The following is a 27,799-nucleotide window of genomic DNA, read 5'->3' on the forward strand; positions in this document are numbered from 1 at the left end:
TATTGGAGTTGTTGTCCCAAACATCAAGGGCGCCTTATAGAGAGTTACTCAAGAGTAAACAGTCAGAGCCCTATGTATCCTGAAACAGCGAGCGTTCTCAGTGTTTTCAGTTACAATTTTGGAAGCAGAAGTATGTATTCTGCATTAACGAGTAAAAATAAATAGCACTGATACTGGAGAAAAAAACAAAACAAAACTTTCCACTTGAAAATTAAAAACATATTATTATTATTATTATTATTATCATCATCATCATCATTATACTGCCCTATACCCAGGGGTCTCAGGGCAGTTCACAGAATAAAATAAAGATATAAAACCACAAAAATAAAACCACAAAATACCTAATAAAAATAAAAACAACAACCCAATAGCTTCCCCCAAAAAACACATTTTAAAAGGGCATAGGATGTAAATTCGTAAGTAAATGAAAGAGTTCTTTGGAATCCAATTTTCACTATCAAGCATTTCCTTAAAATGCATTCAGACTCTTAACATGTTCCTTGAAGATTTCAAAAAGTGGCTGTTGTATGAACTTAACCTTCATCAGTCAAAAGTGCTTGTACATTTCCACAAGATTTTTGGAAGGTGTGCTTTATGCTCTCTCATGTTAAAATTGAAACACTCCAACTTCTCTTTACTTTCAGTTCTGCCTCTCTCTCAATTCATTTTTTTGGGGGGGTAAAGTGTTGTGATTGGTCCAATGGCAGTGTTCCCATGGAGGCTAGCCCATTGACGGACCCCCTGCTTGGCACAATATTTTGCCCAGTTCGGGATTCGAACCCATAACCCTGAGATTAAGAGTCTCATGCTGTACTGACTGAGCTATCTCTCTGTGTAATCAGCTCAGTCCTTTCCTATGTCCTTGGAAGTAAGAGTTCGTACACACTTCCACTTTTCTTGTGCCGATAAAGCACGGGCCTGAGCAGTTTTTCCCTTGCCCTGCTCCTTTCCCAGGGAAAACCCACTCTTGGCTATGAAATCAGAGCAAATGTCAATCTGGACAAAACCCAGATTCCCTTTTGCTCTGCTTGATTGCTAAAGAGTGCCCCCCCCCAAGAGGAAAGCAGCAGGGAAAGAGAAAAGGGGATGAGCCCAAAGTCATGCTCCATTCAGTAGGATTTGTTTCTTCTTTTTTTCTTGGTGTGTTTTTTTAAATTAAAGATTTTCTTGTTTTACAGAAGTAAGTGTAATGTCTCTCGTATTTTTTCCATGTAACATTTTTACAAATCTGTTTCATTTGTTGAGACATTATGGGGAGGGGGGAAAGGGGTGGAGGGAGGGAAGATGGGTGGGGGCGGGTGGCGATGTTTCTATTATGCTCAATGTATGTAGGGTTTGGTGCCAGCGTTGCTCGTGCTGTTCACTTGTGTTCCTTTGGTGGTGAGAGAGGTTGGGGTTGGCCTAGGGTGTGGCTGTTCAATTGTGGTTGGCTGTGGTGGTCTTTGTTGTCATGTGTGTGTGAGTGGGGTGGGTGGGTGTTTTGGATCAGGTTAGCCATATTGATTTGTATGCTGTTGGTGGATTATTGTCACTGTCCTGTTGGGCTGTGTATGTGGTAAAGGGGAGCCATACCGGGGTGAAGGCATCTTCTTCTGTTTGTCCCCGTGTCAGTTTCAGTTTATTAGTTAATTTTTCTAGTAGGGCTGTTTCCCATACTATTTGGTACCATTGGTCCATGCTTACTCCTGACAGGTCTCTCCAGTGTCTGGTTATGGTGTTTCTGGCTGCTGAAAGTAGGTGGGATTTGTTTCTGAAAATAAGATAAATACCTTAGCTACATAATATGATAATACAAACCAGGCTTTAGAATTAGCAGGATGCCAGCCACATTTTGCACCTAAAGATTCTCCATTAGCGAATGACTCAAAAAGTCTGGGTGCCATTTTTTTGTGGCTGGTTGATGCTAAAGGATTACTGAAATGTGCGTGCTTTGAAGCCTGGAAGTACTGTATATCTTAAGGGTAGGCAATATGTTAAGGGGTTTAACAATAGAAAGCAGTGTTTTGAATACTGAAGTTTGGTACCAGTATTTTTATTGTAAACACCAAATTAAACATGTAGTAACAATTTTTGCTTAAATTGTGATATTAACAATGTGTCACTTATGTGAATTGTATATTAGTTCATGCTTATCAAAATAATATATAAAAAGTGTTTCCAGACACCTCCCCCCTAAAAAATGGCGACTAGACATTCTGTTTTGGCACCTGCAACCCAGGTCCCAGCAGCCATTTGGCTCCTAGCTTTTCTATCCCACTTTCAAACACTGATACAATCTACGTTTAATTTTTCTGAAAAAGCAAAATAGTTTTAAACTGAATTTCTACATAAGCACATAGCTGTCATAATTTAAAAGCTTGCTAAATATGACTGCAGAATCAAGACGGCTGAATAACCTCTGTCGCGATGGTTGATGGTTGTACCTTAGGAAGAAAGAAAAAGCGCTTGAAAATTTCAGAGGAGGGAGATAAACCTTCAGATAGTCTTATCAGAATGTGTCATATGGCTACATTTGTATGAAGTGTCATTTTGAAAGGCTGCAGCCAGTGTGGTGTAGTGGTTAAGAGCGGTAGTCTTGCAATCTGGGGAACCGGGTTCGCATCTCCGCTCCTCCACATGCAGCTGCTGGGTGACCTTGGGCCAGTCACACTTCTGTGAAGTCTCTCAGCCCCACTCACCTCACAGAGTGTTTGTTGTGGGGAGGAAGGGAAAGGAGAATGTTAGCCGCTTTGAGACTCATTAAAGGGAGTGAAAGGCGGGATATCAAATCCAAACTCTTCTTCTTATTTATTAAAAAGGTTGCAAAGGGAGGTACGTCTTTATGTAAAGAGATGTATTTTTTTGTAAAAGCCTGTTCTGCAGAATCCGAAAGGAATTGTCAGTCTTCTTTTGGATTCTAAGAATAGAATCCCCAAAATGTGACATTGAGGGCGCAACTCAAAATCTTGCCTTTGGAAACAAACAAGCCTTTCCTCATTATGGCTGTGAAGACAATTTCTAATGGATAATCTGCCGAAATCTCGGAAAGTAGAAGGAATGCCATGAGTTGCTTGCTGGGATTTCAACGTCTTGCATAGCTCCTTGTCTCCTCCCCGTGAACTACAACAAAGTATCCCAATAAAAGCATATTTGAACACGATTGAGTTGTTTGACTAATTTGCGTAATGGATACAGGTTGCAGAATTCAGCTTTTCTTAACATAATATTTGGATTATTTTGGCCACACAGGTGGGTAGCCTGTGATCCTTGACCTAATTTCGCAAGTCAGTTTTCCCATTGTTCTAGGCAGATTTTGCGACCGGGAATTTCATCCACTTGAGCAGTTTCTGAGCTCTGGACGCAGTACTGCGCCTAATATTTAACTGCCACTGCTGGAATGAAAGGAAGACCTTTTTCTGCCTCTCAGCTTCCAGCCACTCTCTGAAGACTGGAGAAGAGACCCTCTTAAGAATATCAGTGGGGTAGGCAGGGGAAGGACTAGACCATGTGCAAAAATGATTTTAGCTGCAGTTCATTCATTTTCAGCTTTGTATTCTTGTTATTAAAAAAGCGCACCTAGATATTCCATTGCGGCACCCATAACTTAGGTTTAAGGTGCCATGTAGCTCCTAGTTTTCATATCACAGTTTCTAATACTGCCCTGGGTATACTATCAGTTCAGACCTATTGCGAAGGTGATCTGTCCCGCTTCTTGCATCCCACTGGGCAAAAAAAGGAAAAAGAGAAGTCAGTGGGTAGCAGAGAGAGGGGGCAGAAAGAGGGAAAAGGTCCCTTCGCCACTGCTGCCTTTGGCTCATCAACCCACCACAACCACATGGCCTCTGACAAGTTACCACGAAATGAATGTAGCCCTGGACAGATAAAAAGTTGCCTGCACTTTCCATGATGGGTACAGTCTACATACCATTGCAAACTGTTATGTACTGAGTTGAATAGGATCCAAAATGCAGCAGTCTGATTGGTCCTAGAACAATAGGATTCAGAATGCAGCAGTCTGATTGGTCCTAAAACAATAGGATTCAGAATGCAGCAGTCTGATTGGTCCACAGGAGCCACCCAATCCAGCTCCAGGTGGACGTGAATCTGCAACCTGATTGGCCTACAGGAGAATCCCAGAATTAGCCGATCATGTGGGGCCCATTGTGTAAATAATGTATATAAAGCAGACGTTCTAGGGGAACTTCCATTCCTCCTCACCACTATGAGCTGAATAAAGAGCATGAAATCCACTCTCGACTCCGAATATATTTCACAGACCCTCCAAGTGCCCTTTTTCCAGGGACATCCCGAATTTACAGAAGCCATCCCAGTTTTTGATTCAATCCCAGAAGGTTCCACTTTTCCTTTCGGATGTCCCTATTTTCATTGGAGAAATTGTGGAGGGGATGGAGTTATGTGAACCCCAGAGCCAAGGAGATAAGTAACTAGACAACCTTTGGAAGACATCTGAAGGCAGCGCTATATAACTTCATTATGTTTTTATATGCATTGGAGGCTGCTCAGAGTATTATCATCACCAACATCATCATTATTATTACAGAATAAGACATCCCTATTTTCATTGATAAATGTTCTTGGGTATGCTATTGAAGTCAACGGCAGACCTCTCATGGTAACCAGAGCAAAAAGAAATTGTGTGGGGCTGAACATGAAAGAGACTTGATGCTTTTGGACTTTTGTGGAATTCAACTCCAGTGCCTTCTGGTACCTTCTGCCAGAATCTTTAAAATCTCACTGTCATCATGTGTTCTGCAAACTGCATTGTATTACGTTACCTTCTTCTTCTTCTTTGGCGATCACTCAGAGCTGAGTAAGATTGTCTTCCATGAACATGGTTTTAACAGTGAGTCCATAAGTGACTGTGGAGGCCAATTCTGGATCCACACATCCTTCCACAGTAGGAACAAAGGTTTCCAGGCGGGAGTTGATCACGGTGAGGGTTTGCCAAGCTTGCCTTCCTCCTAGCTTTCTCCCTTTTGTCCTGAGTTCAAGCATCAAGCCCATGACACCTTTGGTAAAAGCTGTTCTCCAACTGGAGCGCTCGCAGGCCAGTGTTTTCCCAGTTGTCGGTGTTTATACTACATTTTCTAAGATTTGCCTTGAGTCTTTAAATCTCTTTTGTTGACCACCAGCATTACTCTTTCCATTTTTAAGTTCAAAGTAGAGCAGCTGGTTTGGAAGATGATAATCAGGCTTCCGAACAACATGACCCAGACCAACAAAGTTGATGTTGAAGAATCATTGCTTCGACACTGGTGATCTTTGCTTCTTCCAGTATACTGGTATTAGTTTGCCTGTCTTCCCAAGTGATGTGTAAAAATTTCCAGAGACACTGTTGATGGAATCTTTCGAGAGTTGGAGACGGTGTTTATAAGTGGTCCATGTTTCACAAACATACAGTAAGGTTGGTATTATGTTACCACATAAGACTCGGCAGGTCTCCCCAAAGGAAGAAAAAAGCCCTTATTTTTGTCAACGTATGCAATAACGAAATGCATGAGGGTGAGGGCGTTTTTTGAGGGGAGGGAGCTAACTTTGGACCACACAGCAAAGATCCCCATTTGAGCATAATAGTTACCGTGCTGAGATCTTCCAGTAGCTGAGCTGCCATAGAAGTGACCTACGAAACCAGTTTCCTCCGATGGTTATAGCAAGTATCCCGAACGTGTTTCAAGCTAGCCTTCTGAAAAATCAGCTATTGTGAAGCAGAGGCCAAAAAATGGTAGATCACTTTCTGGGAAGAATTGTTACTTCCTTGTACTAGAAGGGAGGTCAGATTGTAATTTCTACTGTGTTCGCTTTTAACCTTGTGTAGGAGGACACAGAATCTCTGATAATTCATTATATCCTGGAGAAAAGCCTTTTTCTCGCTCCCGCTGGCTGTTTTTAGCTTGCTGAACTGGCAAATTCAGCCCCCAAAGAGCCTTTCAGTTTAACTGACTGAAAAAGGTGTGGTGTTTGCTTTACCTAAGTGCTTGTGGGACCGAGTGTTATGTACAGACCGTATTTATGCCGTGAATCATGTTTCACCCCTCCCCCTTGCTTTTTACTATGGTATCAACGTACCGTCCTACATTTCTCTAATGGAAATAGGGACGTCCCATTCCATAAGGACAATTTTACTATTTATACCCCACACATATGACTGGGTTGCCCCAGCCACTCTGGGCAGCTTCCAACATAATAAACATTAAACTTTTTTATAAAAAAGAAGTCCCTATGCTGTACAGGATTGCCTTCAGGCAGCTCGGAGGTCAGATAACTCCATACCTTCCAAAATTTATCCAATGACAAGAGGGACATCCTATGGAAAAGTGGGACATTCCGGGATCAAATCAGAAACCGGGATGGCTTCTCTAAATTAGGGATGCCCCTGGAAAACAGGGACACTTGGAGGGTCTGTATCTGTCTGTCTGTCTGTCTGTCTGTCTGTCTGTCTGTCTGTCTATATCTAGTCAATTACCGTATTTTTGCACCATAACACTCACTTTTTTCCTCCTAGAAAGTAAGGGGAAATGTCTGTGCGTGTTATGGAGGAAATGCCTACGGGTGGCATGCCTACGGATTTTCCTCTAAAAACTACGCGCGTGTTATGGTCGGGTGCGTGTTATAGAGCGAAAAATACGGTACTTATTTGCTACAGAAACAGCAAACACCTGGTAGATAACCATGCACAATTCTGTATTTTTGGGGGGGGAATCTTGTTTACTCTGCCTCTCTTGCATTGAAGAATTGTGGCTCTCTCTTTCTTCTTCTTCATAATTGAAGAATCCTGACAAGTAGCCTAAATTCTGATCCGTTGGCATAAAGATAGAATTCACTCCCCCCTCTCCCTCCCCAGAAAGCCCTACTGTCAAGCAAAATTTGCCCTTCCTCCTTATCTTATCTGTTTTGAGTCACACAAACTATTTGCACAACGCCTTGTGCTGGGAAGAAGTTGTTTGTATATGAATCACTCCCTTTTTGCCAATTTCGGAGCCTCAGCTAAGTCTTTCTTTCTTCTGTTTGACATTTTCCTCCAGGAGTAGGAATTTAAACTGTGCGTCTCCTATTCTTTCTCTTTAAGCTTCAGATCAGCCTCATATAAATCCATTAGCTACAGGTGGGGGTTTTCAATTAATTTTTCGAACCGCTGGCATGAGCTCCCTGCCTCCACATCTCCTTTCCTTCTGCGTCCCACCCATTCCGACTGCTTCGAGGTGCCTTTAGCAAATTACTGCCATGGAATTTAAATAGCCAAAGCTCATTGACCAATAAAACCATATGTGTACTGTATAACAGAGAGTTATGTAGACCTCGTGACTCGGAGGAAAGGTTATTCAATCAAAGGTGGAAGCAGAACTAACCTGTTGTGACTGCAAGGCTAGAAAGGTAAGAGGGAAACTGGATTTTATGCGAGATTTTGTTTGATTTTATGTCCAATAGCTAAAGTTTAAGAGTGCAGCCGGTCTCTGCTCTCCTCTGGACTGTGGGTTTTAAAAATGAAATGAAATAATTATAAACATACAACACAGGAACGCCTCGAAGACTTTCCCGTTCAGGCGACATGTACAGATTTCATAGATGTAATAAGAGTTGACATAGTCAAACGTCATATTTAAACCCAGCATTAAAAATGTGTTCCATTGTTTTAAGACTTAAAAACCGAGCAGGCAAAAGGGTTGCCATTCTTTTAAATCAACCAAGCAAAGCAAGATTAATTTATCTTTGTATTTTTCTTGGATCCGGTTCTGCCGACCTTGTGGATTAGGTCATTCTTCAGGTAGATATGATGAATTTGGCTCTGGGATCTGAAAGAAAGAAGTTTTGGCTTCAGGGGTTTCTTAGTACAGTGAAAAGCACTAATTACTGTTCGTCTACACTAAGAAGCATTGCTGTATTATGCAAACATAATTTTAAGCAGAATGCTTCCATATTGTGCTTATACGATGCATGTTTCAGCGGTGTAGTTTGTGCAGCATTTTGTGTAGTATTTTCACTTTTCAAAGGGCTGAGTAATGGAAGTTTCACACAAGGAAAAGCTCGTGCTGACAACGGAGAATTGTGCTTGTGTTTCATTAAATAAATGGGGAAATTGTTTAATTTCCCCCCAGGTTCAATCTTTATGTATTTTGTGATATGAAAATACCAAAAACGCATTCTAGGTTTGCATCGTATTCCTGAACTGCAGTCCTGAAATAGAAAAAATGGGTTTCAGGTGTTTAAGAGAGATGGTTTAGATGCACTTCTTGTGACATTGGCATCAGTTCAAACTAGGGCTGGTTTGTTTTGCGTAGTTTTCTAACACAGTTTCACGTTTATAATGGTGGCATTTAAATCTTCAGAAAAAGCAACTGAATTCCAGTTTTACTGGGGAGAAAAGGTATAAGGACTATTTTGGAGCCAATTTAACGAGCTTTCGTGTGCTTGTTCTGATAGAAATACAGGTGTATTGTGCGTTAAATAGTTGGGGCAAATCCTCTCTAACTTATTTCCCCAGTGTAAATCTATATGAATCTTTCAGAGCCTACCCTTTGGCTTAGGTAGAGCAACATCAGTGGGGTGCAACAAAGGGAAGATTTCAAATTTTGTGTCTCATTCCACTTCTTTCAGAATGGAATAAAAAAACTCTAGGTGAACTTTCAACCAGAATTAAACTTTGAACCCGAGTGTAAATTGCACCGGTTCCTGCCCCTCACTTAAATACCACAATACCCTACGAAGTCCCCCTGTCCTAGTTAAACATTTAAAACACACACAAAACTCCCCACAAAAACAATGTTACATTAACACTGAGCAGAGGTAACTTAATCTGGCACTTGCTGAGCCAAGACTAGTTATTGTGTCTTTCCATTTCAGCAAAAGGTTCAAAGTTTTGCACGGCCTTCACAGTTCAGAGATCAGGCACAAATTGCTGCACTTTGCAGTTCAGTTCCGCAGATATGATAAATTTGCGCAGCCGTAATGATTGCTTTCCCTCTCGCTTCTCCGTCCCCCCTCCCTCTCTCCCCTTCCACACAGAGGTGATGCAGTTAAAGGCATGTGCAAGTTGGTCATTGGCACCTGGGTTTAATGAATAACTAAATGATACCTTAAGCTTTCATGGGCGCAAGGTGGAGATTATGAAAGAGTCCAAACTGCGAATTGGGGGTGGGGTGGGGGGTGTTATGACGCTTTGCGTGCAAGAGCAGGAAAGTTGAAACACTACCATTCCTAATGGCATTTCCTTGGAAGGAGGTGCCACTGAATTTAGTTTTCGTGCAAATCTGCCAGATCTTTTAATTTCAGACAGAAACTACTCGTGCAACATTTTCGTGGATATTATAAGTCCTGTGAACCTAAGATTTGCATGGTGTTTAAACTTTTGCCCAGAACAAGAACGGCTGGGGAAACCCAGCTAGATGGCTGGGGCATAAATAATTATTATTAATAATAATTCTTATTTTAGTCCGATTTGCAGGTTTGCTTTCTCCTCCACCGACTTTGTAATTTTTCAAAGGCTAGCATGATAATACAATGCTGTGAGAACAACTCCTAGGGACCATGGGGGCTTCAGCTCCGCCAATAAATAAACACGGCACAAACTTTTATGTACCTCCAGGTATAGGGCGGTATATAAATTCAAATAATACTATCTCGCCAGAGTGGTGCATGCTCTAGTTATCTCCCGCTTGGACTACTGCAATGCGCTCTACGTGGGGCTACCTTTGAAGGTGACTCAAAAACTGCAATTAATCCAGAATGCGGCAGCTAGACTGGTGACTGGGAGTAGCCACCAAGACCATATAACACCGGTCCTGAAAGATCTTCATTGGCTCCCAGTATGTTTCCAAGCACAATTCAAAGTGTTGGTGCTGACCTTTAAAGCTCTAAACTGCCTCAGTCCTGTGTACCTGAAGGAGCATCTCCACCCCCATCATTCTGCCCGGACACTGAGGTCCAGCGCCGAGGGCCTTCTGGCGGTTCCCTCGCTGCGAGAAGTGAGGTTATAGGGCACCAGGCAGAGGGCCTTCTCGGTAGTGGCGCCTGCCTTGTGGAACACCCTCCCAGCAGATGTCAAGGCAATAAACAACTATTTTACTTTTAAAAAACAACTGAAGGTGGCCCTGTTTAGGGAAGTTTTTAATGTCTGACACTGTATTGTTTTTAATATTCTGTTGGAAACTGCCCAGAGTAGCTGGGGAAACCCAGCCAGATGGGCGGGGTATAAATGATTAATATTTATTTATTTAATATTAATAATAATAATGCAGTAAAACAATATGTGTTTTTAAACCAAGCAGGCAGCTGCATATTGACTGCGGTGTATATGTTGCATTTAAATTGAAAACAATTCTTAGACTGCAGCTCAAAAAAACAGCAGGAGGGAAATCTCTACACCCCAACCTTCTTAGCCCAGGATCACATTTATAAACATAAGAAACCCTGTGGGTCCCACAAAATATTCATTTCATAGTAGTAAAGCTAGAGATGCTCTGCCTTACACAGTGATATCATTGGACCAGCTGAGTGTGTTCCACTTTGACTGGCAGCTGCTCTGTTTGGTTTCAGACAGTGGCATTTCCTTTTGCCCGGGCATGAACTTGCGGTACCCTTTAAATACAAAAAAAGATGCCTCCACATTTGTATGCATCTTTTTCTTTTCTTTTCTTTCTTTTCTTTTCTTTTCTTTTCTTTTTTGGTCATAAACCAACAACCCAGTCCGGGAGAGGTGAGGGCGGGGGATGCCTTCTGCTCCATAATCACGTTATGCTTTGCTGCGAAGTAGGTGGGTATCGCATTATGATCCGACTTAATTTTATTTACGGCTATTAGCCCATAAACTTATTTATTTATGATTATTACTTTGTCAAAATAAAAAATAAAATAAAGAAATGCTCCACCTTGTCAACATTATATCACCTCTTTTTTTGGGGGGGGGTGTCAGTTGCCTTTTATTGACACACTGTGTGTCGGAGAAAGCATAACAGCAACAGAGGAATAAAAGTGATCTTCAGGGGTATAGATTGAAGATTTTGACTTGTGTGTATGCATGTGTGAGTTGAGCTTGTGGCTAAGATTCTCATGACTGTTAAGGACAATATGCGATTATATGAAATCCGTCCCAAGTTTCCATATCAAAAGTACCCTGATCAAAATGCCCCTTGGAAAAATAATTGGAGTCTAATAAGATTCATCCTGGGATGTTGTAACTTTTTTGTGTCTGCGCATCAGATCACTAATCCCTTTCCGTCCTCCACATCTTCGCATCATCTGTTCTAGTCATCTCGTTTTCAAATGTTAAATAGTATTTTAATATTTCTTTTTTAAGTGAGAGTTTGGCTGCATTAAATCATTGCGGGAGGAGGCATGCTTTCATAAATCAGGGTGGGGCGGCTCTGCACATCTTTGCTGACTGGGGCTACAGGGACTTGTAGTTCAAAACATTATTATTATTATTATTATTATTATTATTATTATTATTATTTATACCCCGCCCATCTGGCTGGGTTTCCCCAGCCACTCTGGGTGGCTCCCAAAATAATATTAAAAACACAATAAAACATCAAACATTAAAAACTTCCCTAAACAGCACTGCCTTCAGATGTCTTCTAAGAGTCAGATAGTTGCTTATTTCCTTGACATCTGATGGGATGCGGGCGCCACTGCCAAGGAGGTTCCCTGTAACCTCACTTCTTGCATTGAGGAAACCACCAGAAGGCCCTTGGACCTGGACTTCAGTGTCTGGGCTGAACAATGAGGGTGGAGATGCTCCTTCAGGTATACTGGGCCAAGGCCGTTTAGGACTTTAAAGGTCAGCACCAACACTTTTAATTGTGCTTGGAAACGTACTGGGAGGCAATGTAGGTCTTTCAGGACCAGTATTATATGGTCTCAGCGGCCACTTAGACTGCATCGCATTGGGAAAGACTGTTCTACAGAGAGGATCTGGGTTGTAAACATTCCTGAATGTGTTCTATGTTAGCATCTTTTTTGCCATGTGAGGAAACAGTATCCTTTTAAGCAGCAACTCTGCAACCTTGCAAGCCAAACCAGTAAGCAACGTGGAAAACTGCTTCATGGCGACTTTTATAGAAATCGCATAGATAGACCAATTTTCGAACTTGTGTTATTAATGCCCAACAATTCCTAAGAACCTTCACCCCACATCTTGTTCCAAGCGGTACCTTGGTAGTCGAACGGCTTGGCCGCCTAACAAATCGGCTCCCAAACGCTGCAAACCCCAAAGTGAATGTTCCGGTTTGCGAACGTTTTTCGAAAGCTGAACATCCGATGCGGCTTCCGCTTGAGTGCAGGAAGCTCCTGCAGCCAATCGGAAGCTGTGCCTCAGTTTTCGAACCGTTTCAGGACTCAAAACAGAGTCCCAGAACCAGAATGTGAGAACCAAGGTATTGCTGTACGTTGAACCGTGGTTTGGCAGTGCTGCCTGGACCAACCTGAGCAAGCCCAGCCAAGTGTGGGGCTCGCGTCCCCTACTTCCGTGTAGATGGGAGAAGGATCTTGGCAGGGTATTGTTTTACTTTCACATAGGCCTTGTTACAGAACCCATCTTCAGACCACGTGTCGTGCTTTGTCGAGAAGAGTTTGTTTGCATGTCAGCGTTGCCATATACGAACCGAGCCAAATCTTGTTGCTAGGTGTATGTTTGCCTCTTCGTAATCGCACTTCCCTTCCAAGAACTACCCAGATCTCATGCGATAGAAACGTTCCCATGTTGCCGACTGCATCTAACGTCCTCCTTTCTGACCTCTTTGTTCAGGTACTTTGAATGATCAGGACATAATGACAGCTGAAGACTCCGCTGCCAGGATGAATAACGATTCTTCCAACATGCAGTCAAATAAGGTCCCCGAAGGTGTGGCCGGTGCACCGAACGAAGCTGCGCTTCTGCAACTAATAGAACGTACGGGTTACGCCATGGTGCAGGAGAACGGGCAGCGCAAGTATGGCGGACCCCCACCGGGCTGGGAAGGGCTTCACCCTCCCCGCGGATGCGAAGTCTTTGTGGGCAAAATCCCTCGCGACGTCTACGAGGACGAGTTAGTGCCCGTCTTCGAAACCGCGGGGAGAATCTACGAAATGCGCCTGATGATGGACTTTGACGGGAAAAACCGTGGCTACGCCTTTGTGATGTACACCCAAAAATATGAAGCCAAGCGTGCCGTCAAAGAGCTGAACAACTACGAAATCCGTCCAGGGAGGCTGTTAGGGGTGTGCTGCAGCGTGGACAACTGTAGGCTGTTCATCGGAGGGATCCCCAAAATGAAAAAGAGAGAAGAAATTCTAGAAGAGATCTCCAAGGTGACGGAAGGCGTGCTCGACGTCATTGTGTACGCCAGCGCAGCGGATAAGATGAAAAACAGAGGGTTTGCCTTCGTGGAGTACGAAAGCCACAGGGCAGCTGCCATGGCGAGGAGGAAACTGATGCCTGGCCGAATCCAGCTTTGGGGTCACCAGATTGCAGTTGACTGGGCCGAGCCGGAAATCGATGTCGACGAAGATGTCATGGAGACGGTCAAAATCCTGTACGTGAGGAATTTGATGATTGAAACCACCGAGGATACAATTAAGAAAGTGTTTGGGCAGTTCAACCCCGGATGTGTGGAACGGGTTAAAAAAATACGAGATTATGCCTTTGTACACTTCACGAGTCGGGAAGATGCTGTTCATGCCATGAATAATCTCAATGGGACTGAACTCGAAGGGTCGTGCCTGGAAGTTACCTTAGCCAAGCCAGTAGACAAGGAACAGTACACCCGCTACCAGAAAGCAGCGAAAGGAGGAGCAACACCTGAAGTCACTCAGCAGCCGAACTACGTTTACTCATGTGATCCGTACACCTTGGCATATTATGGATATCCGTATAATGCTCTGATTGGCCCAAATCGAGAATATTTTGTGAAAGGTTAGTAGACAACTTTTGGCCCCCTTTGGGGTTATCTGGGACAGCTTTCCTTAAGTACACCAGCGGCATGGAAATTCTAGTTGTTATTGATCCAGAGCAGATTCCAGCATATCGTTAGCAGAGTAAAAGCCTAAACATGTTGCAGGATTCCCCAAAAATAGACCAGAGGCAATTGTATTTCATCCAGCAGAGCTTTACTGCTGCTGAAGGCAAATGAGCATAATGATCACAAATCCAATACATTCAGGATTGGCACTGTCCATAAGAAATCCAGTTGCTGTGGACTAGGGGCACTAGGCTAGTCCCTGAAATATTCCCAGTAAATTAGAGTATTGAAATATTAAGGCCTTGTGCCTCCTTCCCAAATCCTGGGAAGCTTCTACCCGGCTTAGGGAGGCATGTGTGATGCTCCCAAGAGGGTCAAAGAGCCCTCCTGCCATCTGCCCAACTTTGGGAAGGAGGCATCAGGGCTCCAGCATTCTGACCAAGGCCGGGAGCCTACGTCCTGTATTGTTACCTTCTCGTGATACTAAACTTGTGTATCTCCATGCTTGTTGGTTCAGAAACGAAACAGGGCTTCCCAACACTACGGTAGGGGTTTTGGCAAATTTATGCGACTCTAGACATGGATATGTGCATACGTAATTTCATTTGTCGCGGCTTACAACATGAAAAATATACCCAACTACAACTTGACGAAAGTAGTCATAAACAATAAATAAAACATTTAAAAGTACACAGCCCAACAGGCATGTCTATTAAATCACAAATTTAAAAAGAAATGGGGGTGGGGGAGGCAAAAACAGTCTGAGGAAGACGGAGAATGCTCAAAGAGCTCCAGGAGAAAACAGTCTCCTGAGCTTAGTGGTTAAGGTTTTCTTTTTTTCAAAGGACCATGGGTGGAAGGTGAATTCACCTGCTTCGAGGCAGGGTTCTACAAAGCTGAAAGGTGAATAAATAATCCCTACCTTTCAGGTAGAAAGAAAAGGAACATTTCCATTTGCTGCTTCCTTTAAGCCTTTTCACTGCCCACCCCTGCGTTTGGACCTGCCAATTTGAGGGCTATATACTGGGATGGAGGTTTCTAGGGAATGCGAAAGCAAATAGCACTTTCTTAAAATATCTTCCCTCCCATGTCTCAACCCGCCCCCCCAAGAACACCCAAAAGTACAGTTGGTTGATTGCATTTACTGTATTTTTTGCTCTATAAGACTCACTTTTTCCCTCCTAAAAAGTAAGGGGAAATTTGTGTGCGTCTTATGGAGCGAATGCAGGCTGCGCAGCTATCCCAGAAGCCAGAACAGCAAGAGGGATTGCTGCTTTCACTGCGCAGCGACCCCTCTTGCTGTTCTGGCTTCTGAGATTCAGGATATTTTTTTTCTTGTTTTCTTCCTCCAAAAATTAGGTGCGTCTTGTGGTCTGGTGCATCTTATAGAGCAAAAAATACGGTGTATCCCTTAGTTTTTTCCCCACCCCTCACAACAACCCTGTCTGTAGATCAGTCTGAGTACTATTGATTCTCCCAGTGAGCTTCACAGCTGAGTCACGGCTATAATGATGGAATTCTATTGTGGTTTTAAATGTAGATTTCATTGCATTACATTTATAGATTGTTAACTGCTCTGGTATCATTTAGATGAAGAGCAGTTCCATGCCAGTTGCAGCCCTTAACCGGAGCACTCCAATGCACTGCAACATTTTGCCGTGGGCCCCTAGTTGTCTTCGCCTTTAGGCCAATTTCCAGCATTCAAACTCCCTTAAACGCACAGGCAATTTCCCTTGCCTGGTGTTCTGCAGGAGTGTGCAGAGAGCACAGAGATGAACTGTACTCTCCGGAGGTCCTTGCAGAGAAGGCCTCTGACCACATGGACCCTGCCCATTAAGAACGAAGCACATTTTGCTAGCTTTTAGTAGAAGCTGCCATCGTTCTTTCCCTGTGACCAACAGCATCTCCAAAACCATTCCATTAATTTCTTTCGACAAAGTGACACTTCAAAGATGCCAGTATGCCCAAGGATACGTTTTTTCCAAATTACATCCTTGCATAAAAATGAACGACTCCCATTGATTTCTAAAGGCATTTATCAACTATTATCTGTTGGTTGTTTTGCATAAATCAAACCCTTGATTAAAAACAAAAAAACCTTGCAAAACTGAATGGCTTGTGGTCATATCATTTTATCGTATGTACTATTGTGCTGTGATCTAAACCACTGAGCCTCTTGGGCTGGCCGATTGGAAGGTCGGCGGTTCAAATCCCCACAATGGAGTGAGCTCCTGTTGCTCTGTCCCAGCTCCTGCCAACCTAGCAGCTCGAAAGCATGCCAGTGCCAGTAGATAAATAGGTACCACTGCAGCAGGAAGATAAACAGCGTTTCTGTGCGCTCTGGTTTCCGTTACAGTGTCCCGTTGCACAAGAAGTGATTTAGTCCTGCTGGCCACATGACCTGGAAAGCTGTCTGCGGACAAATGCCGGCTCCCTCGGCCTGAAAAAGTGATGAGTGCCGCAACCCCATAGTCGCCTTTGACTGGATGTAACCATCCAGGGATCCTTTAGCTTTTAGCTTTTACCTTATTATCATTATTGCAAGCAGTAATCAGTTTTAGCAACTGAGATCAGCAAAAAAATGTTGCTGTGTAGAGTGTTCAGATCACACTCAGTACTCCTTGGTCTGTTTAGGTCCCCCCCCCCCTTAGGCAGTCGGCCAGCTTTAATCACAAAAATGAAATGCCTGCAGGGTTTTCCTGCTGCAGAAAGCTCATGTGAGAGCGTCTCAGAGCCCTTGAAGTTTTCTACCTTGCTTGGGGATGAGGACCAAGGCCTGCTTAGGTCCAGAAAGAACGAGATGATGGTGCAGGGGCAGTTCTGGGGTTGTCCTGGTTATATGCAATTTTATTTTACAATCCTTGGAACCGAAGTCCCCACGCAAGTTGTGAGTCACCTGTATCTCAGACATCTAAAGCAGTGTTAGAAAATCTTGCTAGGACACTCAACCGATGAGACAAGAAGATAGCAAAATACTAAAATACTCCTTAAGCTAAAATAAAAACATGTACCAATCCTAATAGCTAATGTCTGGGCTTTACATTCAAGGCAAAAAGCTCTTGCACTCTTTGTAAACCTTTCGTTGCTTCCTCCTTCCAGCATTAGATTGTAGACTTTCCAGTCTAGTGGATGCTAATGCTTCCTTGTGAGTTTAGCGGATCCATTGTATGGTGTGTGTTTTCTATTCCCAAGCAGGCAGCGTTCGAGGCAGAGGACGAGGTGCAGCAGGGAACAGACTCCCCGGCCCGAGAGGCTCGTACCTGGGGGGCTATTCTGCAGGCCGCGGCATATATAGCCGATACCATGAAGGGAAAGGGAAACAGCAAGAAAAAGGATACGAACTTGTGCCTAATTTGGAATTGTCTGCTGTCAACCCCGTGGCCATTAAACCCGGCACTGGTCAGTATGATTTATTGAGATGGGGAGCGAAATGTGTTCTCCCTTTCAGGGTGCTTTTAGATATCAGCTTTCCCTGCAAACCTATACAGTAGCTGTCAGAGTGCTATCAGTGGCTCCCGCCTGGTTGCCCAGGGAAGTATAAATACGAGGAAAAGATTATTACAGTCCTTAAAAGGGAGAGGCTATAGAACCCAGCCTCGTGGATGATGGCGTCTTTGAGCTCTTTGCTCTCCTACAGGGGAGACGCAAGTTCTGCCGATTAAGGTTGGACATATTCCATGGGACTCTTAAACTCAGCATCGTGGGTTTGAACCCCGCATTGGGCAGAAGAGTCCTGCCTTGCAATGGTCGGACCCTGGTGGTCCCTTCCAACTCTACAATTCTGTGATTCCATGGTTCTAATTTCAGTTTCTCCCTGTTTCTCATTTTTTCCAATCTTAAATCCATTTCCACATCAGTCTGTGAAATAAGCCCTCCTGGAAATTCATCAGGATTTAAGTGCATTTCTCCCCCTAACATTCACATGTTCATATGCAATTTCCCCTAATATACACATTTTTGCAGAGCAATTTCCCCCTAACAGAATGCGTTTTTTGTATACCGTTTTCAACAACATATGCATTTGTTAATGCGCCCTTTACAACAGTGTTCCATTTTTGTACGCATTTCTTGGAGGCAGAACTTCACTGCAAAGTTTGGAAAAGAGCACATTTCAAAGGGTGGCTGTGTTGCAGTTCTAGTTTCAGAAAGGAGGTTTGACTTCAAATGTGAACTGAATTGAATTCCTCCCACACCCCGAGTGCCAATTCTCTTTCATCCCTAGTGCCAATTCCCCCTATCCTCCTCAGCCCTTGAAGATCAGCTTCTGAGATCTGGGGGACCCTCCAAACCAAAGTGAAGGGTGGTGTGAGGGGCTTCAGGAAGCAGAGCGAATGGGCGAAAACGGCCTCCCCTCCTCCTCTCTTGGTGGAGGCATCTGCTAAAGCAAAAGCCCTTCTGTGTACACCAGAGCTTTTGCAAACTGCGTGTCGCGACACTTTACTGTGTCACCTGCAGTACGTTGGTGTGTCGTGCAAACGCTCCCCACATTCTTCCTGAGATTGGAAAGTTAGTTTAATCTCCGGTTTGCTAGCAAAACTGAATTACTGCATCGCAAAATGATGCGTGTCTAGAAAGTGCATCGCCAACATGAAAAGTTTGGAAAGCTCTGTGCACACAAAGTCATCAAACTGGATTGCATCCTAGGTCTGCCTAGGTCCAGCATGTTGGAAATTGCAAGTAATGTTGCGTCCTGCTCGTGTGAGCAAATAAGCACATATCAGAGAGAGAAGCAGCTTTCATGTGCATCTGTCAGGGACTGGGCAGAGGAGGAATGGTGGAGACCGCTTTCCCAGCCTGACCCTTCCAGAGAAGAAGAAGACAGTTCAGAAATACAACAGAGGTTTGAGAGAGGTCACAGCTCAGAGGCAGATGAAGGGGAAAGCAGGGAAATAATGGGAGAGGAAGAAGAAGCACCAGAGGGGGGACAGCTGACGGACACAGTGTCTTTAGAAAACATTCCAGACCCCCCTCCCAGAACCTGGTGGGCATTGAAAGTAGGAGAGCAGAGAGCTCATGTGCTGGTCCCAGGGGCTAACTGAGAGGCAAGGTCCGGGTCCAGTCCGAGGTCAGTGGTGCGGTATGGAGGCTGTCCGTCAAAGCTGAGTCAGGGTCCAAGGCGGGGAGCCAGGTGGGGTCAGGAACTCTGGCAAAAGACACTTCCGGTTCGGCGCCAGCGCTAATGGCTGCTCTCTCTCCGAGCTCCGGAGAGAGGACGGCTCTGCGAGTTCGGGTCTGACCCGCTTCGGCAAGCGGGGGACCCCTAAAATCACAGGAACGGATCCTGTGAACAAGGAGATTCGGTGGGCACCCGAAGCGCCCCCTCTTTACCGCAGAAAGAGCCTTTTTAAAGGCTCCGGAACGACAACGGGGGAGCGCGGTGCTGAGAATCGCTACCCAGCCCGCAGAGTGAAGCCGCGTCGCCATTAGTGGAGAGCGCCGATTCCCTTCCTGAATAATCTGGACAAAAAAGACCCGTGAGTAAGACTGAACCTCTATTCGAATTAAAACTACCTGAAATTAGGCTGAAAACGGGAAAGGCAAAAATTAAGGAAGTCTGCCTTCCCCCGACTGCATGATAATCAAAGCAACGAAAGTTACTAAGCTGCATCCGTAAGGGAAAATCGTTTTTAAATGCTTGAACCCGACATTTGGACTTTGACTATCCCCTCCAGCTTGCAGGGCAGAGGGGAGGAAAAAGTGACTTTATAAGCTGCATGACTAATTTAAAGGAAAAGGAAACTTTCTGCAGCCTCCAACCTGGTACGAACTGCTCATAAAACAAAGGAACACTGAACTGACTTCAGATTCCTGTGAAAGTAACAAAGTGGAAGCTTTATTGTTTATTTGTTACAAAGTTTTGGGACTTTGTGGATACATTATATCAGGGAAGGCTGGGACTCTATTTACTGGGAAAGTGTTGCATTATACTTATAGAAGCCTCCTGATAAATTTGCTTTTTAACACTCTTTATTTCGGTTTGCGGACATTCTGATTTGCTCCCTCTAGAGGGTAAACTAAAAGTTGCTACGCTTTGGGACAGTGGAATTTTCTTAGGAGAAGGCTCTTGTGGGAAACGACCTTGGGATATGAGTGGCCCAGCAGACGAGATAAGCACGAGAGCCAAGACAAGGCAATATCAACAACAGCTGCAGCAACACAAGAAAAGAGGCTCGATCTCAGGAATAACTTCTACAGTGACAACAGGACAAGAAAGAGGTACAGCAGTCTCCATGGATGCAGTATCGCAAGCCCTCCTTAAGATAAATCAATCCCTGGAGAATTTAACAAAGCAAACGGCAGAGAATACTAAGAAATTGACAGAGAACTCACAGAAATTGACAGACTTGACAGCAAGACTTGATTTGAATACAGAATCTATAAATAAGCTTACGCAAGAGAACTCTGCCACACGTCAAATTGCGGAGGAAGCCAGAACTATTGCTGGAGAGACTCAGGAAAAATTAGAACCGATTGCCAGCAAGGTCTATGACCACGATGCAACTCTGGCACTGTGGGAACTACAAAGAAAAGAAAGGAATCTGAAATTACGATCAATTCCAGAGGACGAAGGAGACAATCTCACGGACTTTTTAACGAAGGAGTTTGCTGATGCTTGGGAAGACCTAGAGGAAGACGAAATCAAAATCACAACGGCATTCAGACTGGGCAGAAGACAGAATAGAAAGGTACCGAGAGACTGCTTGATCACCTTGAGATCGAAGGAGGAAAGAGACAAAATATTAAGACTGCATTTTGAAAAGGCCTTACAAATTGGGAATTCACCGATACAGATCTTTAAAGATATCCCTAAACATATTCTGGACTTGAGAGCTTCTTATAAGGACCTGGTTTACCTGCTCAAGAAGAACAACATTCGTTTTAGGTGGGAATTTCCACAGGGACTGTCCTTTGACTATAGGGGGAAGAAGGTGAAAATAAAGACGACACAGGATAAAGACAGCTTCCTGCATAAAAATCAAGAAGATCTACAGAAAGGAACTGTAGACCCAATTGCTGAGCAAAGGAGTGTAATAGATATCTTGAACCTCTCATTTGGACAGAACCTTCCACCACCAACAGAGGAGGAACAACAATTGGGAGCAGTTGGAGGAATACCAGAAAAATAACAAGATGGCCCTGCAATTCCTTAGCTGGAATTGTAATGGGATGAACATGCCTTTGAAGAGACGACAAGTATTCCACATTTTGTACAGAGAACAACTGGACGTGATTTGTTTACAGGAAACTCACATAACCAGAGCCCACAGGAGACTGCTTATGAATAAAAAATTGGGACAAGAATTTATCTCGTCGGACAAAGTGAAAAAAAGAGGAGTTGTGATTTATGTAAAAGAGAAGTGGGCCCCAAAAATGATTTTTAAAGATGAAGAAGGAAGATATTTAGCGGTGGAGATTCAAGCACAAGGAGAAAAATTCTTGATAATTGGGATTTATGCACCAAATGAAGGTAAAGCAGAATTCTTCAAAAAACTTCATGAAACCCTGATGGACTATTTGGAATATAACATGATAATCATGGGAGATATGAATGGTGTAGTTTCTACAAACATGGACAAGACACAAAGACTGACACTCACTAAAGAAGGGAGACTCCCGAAGACTTTTTTTGAAATGACTGAAAATATGGACTTAATAGACATTTGGAGAACAAGGAACCCTCTTGAAAGAGAGGGAACCTTTTTCTCCCAAGCAAAGATGACCTGGACCAGAATCGACCAAATCTGGATTACTAGTGGAATGGCTCCGAAGATTAAGAAGGTAGAAATCTGCCCAAAAACCTGCTCCGACCATAACGCCGTGAAGATGGAAATGAAACTTACAACAACTGGTCAGTTTAGATGGAGAATGAATGACACCCTGTTTCGAGATAGAGAGTTCCACTTGAAGGCCCAAAAAACCTTAAAGGACTATTTTGAAATCAATCTAAGGGGCGATGTGGAAAGAAGAGTGATCTGGGACGCAAGTAAAGCTGTGATGCGAGGGTTTTTGATTCAACAAAACTCAATAAAGAAGAGAAAGCAGAAGGAGAAAAGAGAAAAAATTTTGGAAAAGATAAAAGAAGGAGAGAAAAAATTAAGGTCAAAACCAAAGTCCCAGGAGATTTTGAGGGAGATTAAATTGTATCAAACACAATATATGGAATTGATGAACCAAGAGATAGAGTGGAAAATAAAGCAAATGAGACAAAAGACATTTGAGTCGGCAGACAAATGTGGCAAACTCTTGGCATGGCAACTTAAGAAAAGACAGAAATTAAATACAGTTTCAAGTTTGGAAGTGGATGGAAGGACCATATCTAAACCAAATGAGATAAGAAACTGTTTTGTGAGTTATTTCAAAAAACTTTATTCCCAAGGATTACAAAATGAAGAAGACATAGATAAATTCCTTAATAAACATGGATTACAAAAAATCTCTCCTCAAAGTAAGGTGGATCTAAACCAGAGAATAACAGAACAAGAGATAGAGGGTGCCATTCAGGACATGCAATTGGGCAAATCTCCAGGGCCAGATGGACTGACTTCCAGATATTACAAATCGTTAAAGGAATGGTTGATACAACCGTTAAAGGATGTCTGTAATGAGATCTTAGAGGGAAAAAAGGCACCTGAATCGTGGAAAGAAGCATATATTTCACTCATACCAAAGACAGAGACTGAAAAGACTCAATTGAAGAACTACCGCCCAATCTCGTTACTCAATGTGGATTACAAAATTTTTGCAGACATTTTAGCAAAAAGATTCAAAAGAGTATTGATGGAAAAGACTCATAGAGACCAAGCAGGCTTTCTCCCAAAGAGACACCTCTTAGACAATGTTAGGAATATAATAGACATTTTGGAAAAGTTAGAGGTGAACATAAATACTAAAGCAGTTTTGATATTTGTGGATGCGGAGAAAGCCTTTGACAACATTTCTTGGAGTTTTATGAAAAAGAACCTTCATGGGATGGGGGTAGGACAAGGTTTTGAGAATGGTATGGGTGCAATATATTCCGAACAAAAAGCTAAGTTGATTGTAAACAATGTAATAACTGAGGAACTTAAGATAGAAAAAGGAACACGACAGGGGTGCCCAATTTCCCCATTGCTTTTTATTTCGGTCCTGGAGGTGTTGCTGAATATGATTAGAGAGGACCAGCAAGTTAAAGGTGTACAGGTCGGAGCAAAACATTACAAGTTAAGGGCTTTCGCAGATGACTTAGTTCTGACTTTACAAGAGCCATACACTAGCACGAAAAAGGTGTTGGAGATAATTCAACAATTTGGCCAGGTAGCTGGATTTAAATTGAATAAACAAAAAACTAAAGTCTTAGGGAAAAACCTGACAGATATGGAGAAGAATAAGTTTCAAGAAGAGACGGGTTTGATGGTGGTTAAGAAGGTGAAATACCTAGGGGTTAATTTAACATCTAAAAATTTGAATTTATATAAGGACAATTATGAAAAATGTTGGTTAGAAATTAAAAAAGACTTAGAAATATGGTCAAATTTGAGATTATCAATGTTAGGCCGAATTGCAGTAATTAAGATGAATGTATTGCCTAGAATGTTATTTTTGTTTCAAACTTTGCAGATTATTGACAAGATGGACTGTTTCAAGAGGTGGCAGAAAGATATTGCGAAATTTGTCTGGCAGGGCAAAAAGCCCAGAATAAAATATAAAATATTAACAGATGCAAGAGAAAGAGGGGGATTTGCCCTGCCGGACTTAAAATTGTACTATGAGGCAGCAGCATTCTGCTGGCTGAAAGAGTGGATGCTCCTCGAGAATACAGATATCTTGGACTTAGAAGGTTTCAATAACGCATTCGGTTGGCATGCATATTTATGGTATGACAAAATCAAAGTGCATAGTGCCTTTAAAAATCACATTGTAAGGAAAGCGTTGTTCAATGTTTGGATGAGATATAAAGACCTGTTGGAAAACAAAACCCCTAGATGGTTGTCACCCTTAGAGGCGAAGGCCCATAAGAAAGTTAATATGGAGGTCGGATGGCCAAAGTATTGTGAGATTTTAGAACAGGATGGAGAGAAACTGAAATTAAAGAGCCATGAAAAACTAAAACCCAAAGTACAAGATTGGCTCCACTATTATCAAATAACGGAGGTTTTTAAACAAGACAGGAAAATTGGCTTCCAGGTGGAAAAATCAAAACTCGAGACAGAACTGCTAGAACCCAATACTAAGATTTTGTCAAGAATGTATAACTTGCTGTTGAAATGGAACACACAAGATGAAATAGTTAAATCAGCTATGATTAAGTGGGCACAGGACATTGGTCATAATATTATGTCTGCTGACTGGGAAAGGTTGTGGAACACCGGAATTAAATTTACGGCATGTAGTGCCTTAAAGGAAAATGTGATGAAAATGGTATACAGGTGGTACATGACCCCAGTTAAGCTAGCAAAAATTTACCATTTGCCTGACAATAAATGCTGGAAATGTAAGGAAACTGAAGGTACTTTTTATCATCTTTGGTGGACATGCCCGAAGATTAAGGTCTTCTGGGAGATGATATATAATGAAATGAAAAAGGTATTTAAATATACCTTTCTTAAGAAACCAGAGGCCTTTCTCTTGGGCATTGTCGGCCAATTGGTGCAAAAAAAGGATAGAACTTTCTTTATGTACGCAACAACAGCAGCAAGAATACTGATCGCAAAGTATTGGAAGACACAAGATCTACCCACCGTGGAAGAATGGCAGATGAAAGTGATTGACTATATGACATTGGCGGAAATGACGAGCAGAATTCGAGACCAGGGAAAGGAGACTGCGGAAGAAGATTGGAAGAAATTCAAGATTTATCTTAAGGACTACTATAAACTTGATGAAGTTTAGAATGTCGAGATTCTATAGAGAGAAAGGGTTGCAGTAATATAAGATTAGAATAAGAAAGGACTATGACGAATTAGAGTTGGAAAAAACATTTATAAGTTGCTATAAAATTTGGACATGAGGATGCAGAAAGGGGAGGTATGGGGAAGTCCGAGGAAAGAAGTTTATGAAATGACATTATGAAATTATACTTGTTTGTTTGTTTGTTTTCTTTTTTGTGTTTGTCTGTTATAAAAACTTTTGTAAAACTAATAAAAAATATTATATATAAAAAAAAAGGAACTCTGGCAAAAGAGCAGGACAGGGTGCAGGCAGGAACAGGCTAGCAACAACAATGCTCCCGCAACCTGGGACTGGGGCTGGCTGGCTTTTATCTGCCCCGAGGCATAGGGCGGCCCCAGTCCACAGGTGACTTGCCTCTCCTGGCCTGGAGGCGAGCACTCCTCCTGCAGGAACTTAGTTCCTTCCGCCTCTCTGCCCTAAGCCTCTGCAGCTCAGGAGAGGCTGGAGGGTTACCAGATTACCAGACCCAGAGGCAACCTCAGCTTCCCCTGACGGGGCTGAGAGTGGAGCACCTGCAGGCAATGGGTCCTCCATCGTCTCAGGAGCCAGAGCAGACTCAGCTGGTGCCTGCACCTGAGGATCCAGCACAGGTGAGGACCCTTCAGGCTCAAGCCCCAGCCCCGGCTCAGCTGGTTCTGGAGGCGGGGACTCCTGTGCAGGCTGGGATTCCTCAGGTTCAGCCTCTGAGTCCGAATCCCAGGCCATCACAGCTCAGAGGCAGAAGGCGCAAGCCAGGCACCGTAGGGATGACACATAATGGGAGAGGCAGATGGGTGGGTTTTCACTCAGAGCAACACCATTACTCTAAGAGGCTGCATTTCTAAGCCTCTCTCTGTGAATATTGAATAAAAGCATTGGTAAGAGCTTTCCTTGTCATATCCGTTCCTGGCAACCTACCATGGGGATTGGAACCTCTGACACCTGACAGCATCCGAGGAAAGGGATGCGTTCCATGACATTCCACAATGTGCTCCGCAACCCATACGTATCACGCTAGATTAAAAGCTACAACAACAAATGCCGAGTTAAGAGTGCCAGGATTATAATTGTCTCAAGCGTAGACTGAAAATATCCCGTTCTGGTCTATTTCAGTGGCTATCCCAACTATTGGTACCCAGTATTCCGTGTTTCAAGCAGCGCCAACAGCAAAGATGATCGAAGATGGGAAAATCCACGCCGTTGAGCATATCATCAGCCCCATTGCTGTCCAGCAGGATCCTGCTAGTGCGGCGGCGGCAGCTGCAGCAGCCGCCGTATTACCTTCAGTTTCAACCCCTCCTCCTTTTCAGGTAAATTTTGATCAAGGTGGTTCTACTGGATTATCCCTCCTTGTACATAGAAAGCCTGGCTTCTTGCCATTCTGCTGTTGAGAGAGTGTCCTTGTTGAGAAAACAAGACCCCTGTCTCCAAGTTCGTTCATTTGCGCTGCATTTGGGATCTGGCGGGAGCATATTGTTGTTATTTATCAAATTTGTACACCGCCCTTCATCCATAGCTCACAGCATAAAAATACAAGGGGAAAGCACAAAATACATAATAAAAATACAAACAGCACAAAAAAATAATCTCCCTGCCCTGTGTGTGCAGGATAGATGTGCCAAACCAACACATTTTCAGGGCCCAATCAAATACCTGGCATATCCAATTGTGCGAAGATAGATAATCTGAACATAAATTATTTCAAAGGTTTTTCGGGGGGGGTAGGCGGTGATTAGGGATGCCATGTGTCCTCTTTTCCCAAGACACATCCTCTTTTTCAGGGGTAAAATTTCCATCTGGGTGGATTAAATTTGTCAAAATGTCTCTGGTTATACTTTCTGGTTGAGACATAGACATAACTGGTGGTTGCTTTCCTCTTCCCTTTCTCCTCCCCCCCTCAGCAATATATCACAGCTTCTATAACCTACATATAGTAGGGGTATTTAAAATGAGAGTCGTCATAGTGTCCTCCTTTTCTCTCTCTCTTCAAAATATGACAACCCTTGCAATGATCATCAGAACATGTCCCTATTTCTAAAGCATCCCTCACAGTGAAGTATGAAGTCCTCTTATAACATTCTCCAAATGTTATAAAATCTGAGGGTGTTTGGGAGACGCTGGTGTGGGGAAGGCAGAAAGTGACCAAGTTACAGACAGCAAATTCTCACTGTTCCAAGAAAAAGGATGCGGCCTGGTTTCTAAAATATGCTTTGGCATGCAGGCTATAGAGTGTGAGACTCTTCATCTCACGGTCGTGGGTTCGAGTCCTACATGGGGGTCGGACTGCATGACCCTCGTGGCTCCTTCCGACTCGACAGTTCTACGATTCTATGTTGCAGCAGACCTTTTTCTTTCTTTTCTTGGGGAGGGGGGAACCTATTTCAGGGATTGAGATTTCACCGTTGTCGTTTCCAGGGCCGGCCCTTAACTCCCGTGTACACGATGGCTCCCAACGTGCAGAGAATCCCAGCTGCGGGGATTTATGGCGCAAGTTACGTTCCCTTCGCTGCCCCAGCCACGGCGACGATAGCCACACTACAGAAGAATGCCGCTGCTGCAGCCGCTGCAGCCGCTTACGGCGGCTATGCCAGTTATATCCCTCAGGCATTCCCAGCTGCAACATTTCAGGTTCCGATCCATGATGTCTATCAAACCTATTGAAACAGCTGGCCGTTTTTTTTGGGGGGGGGTTAGAGGGTCTGGGGTGTGAGGGGTGGGATGCGATTGCATTGAAGGAACATTTTACTATTTATGAAGAAAGAACCTACTGCAGATGACTTACATTTGGATGCCAGAAAACTGCTGATGAAACCTGAAAGTGAAGTTCATATCAACGATATCATCGAGTTTGAAATCTTTTATACATATGAAGTTTTTACTAACTTTTTAGGCTGTTTTTTTAAAAAAATTAATATGCCTGTATTCCTACATTTCTAAAACGGCTCGTTTTTCCAATG

General features: G+C 43.3%; 1 protein-coding gene across 9 annotated transcripts in view; it reads left to right on the forward strand.

Moving 5' to 3' along the window:
* The window catches only part of RBM47 (RNA binding motif protein 47), a 93,142-nt gene extending 65,618 nt beyond the window's left edge, over window positions 1–27,524 (forward strand). For 4 of the 9 annotated variants that reach the window (XM_082238189.1, XM_082238190.1, XM_082238194.1 and 1 more), the window contains exons 2-5: window positions 12,743–13,888; window positions 17,127–17,333; window positions 25,956–26,152; window positions 27,258–27,524. In XM_082238189.1, the coding sequence (XP_082094315.1) occupies window positions 12,766–13,888; window positions 17,127–17,333; window positions 25,956–26,152; window positions 27,258–27,503 (1,773 nt within the window). In that variant the 5' untranslated portion in view covers window positions 12,743–12,765 and the 3' untranslated portion in view covers window positions 27,504–27,524. Of the gene's footprint in view, window positions 1–6,811; window positions 7,375–12,742; window positions 13,889–17,126; window positions 17,334–25,955; window positions 26,153–27,257 lie in introns of those variants that run through there. The other 5 variants (XM_082238192.1, XM_082238191.1, XM_082238196.1 and 2 more) reach the window with 5 other exon arrangements.
* The last annotated feature ends 275 nt before the right edge of the window (window positions 27,525–27,799 follow it).

This window comes from Podarcis vaucheri (genome assembly GCF_965113315.1).
Source record: "Podarcis vaucheri genome assembly, chromosome: 9".
Classification (NCBI taxonomy): domain Eukaryota; kingdom Metazoa; phylum Chordata; class Lepidosauria; order Squamata; family Lacertidae; genus Podarcis; species Podarcis vaucheri.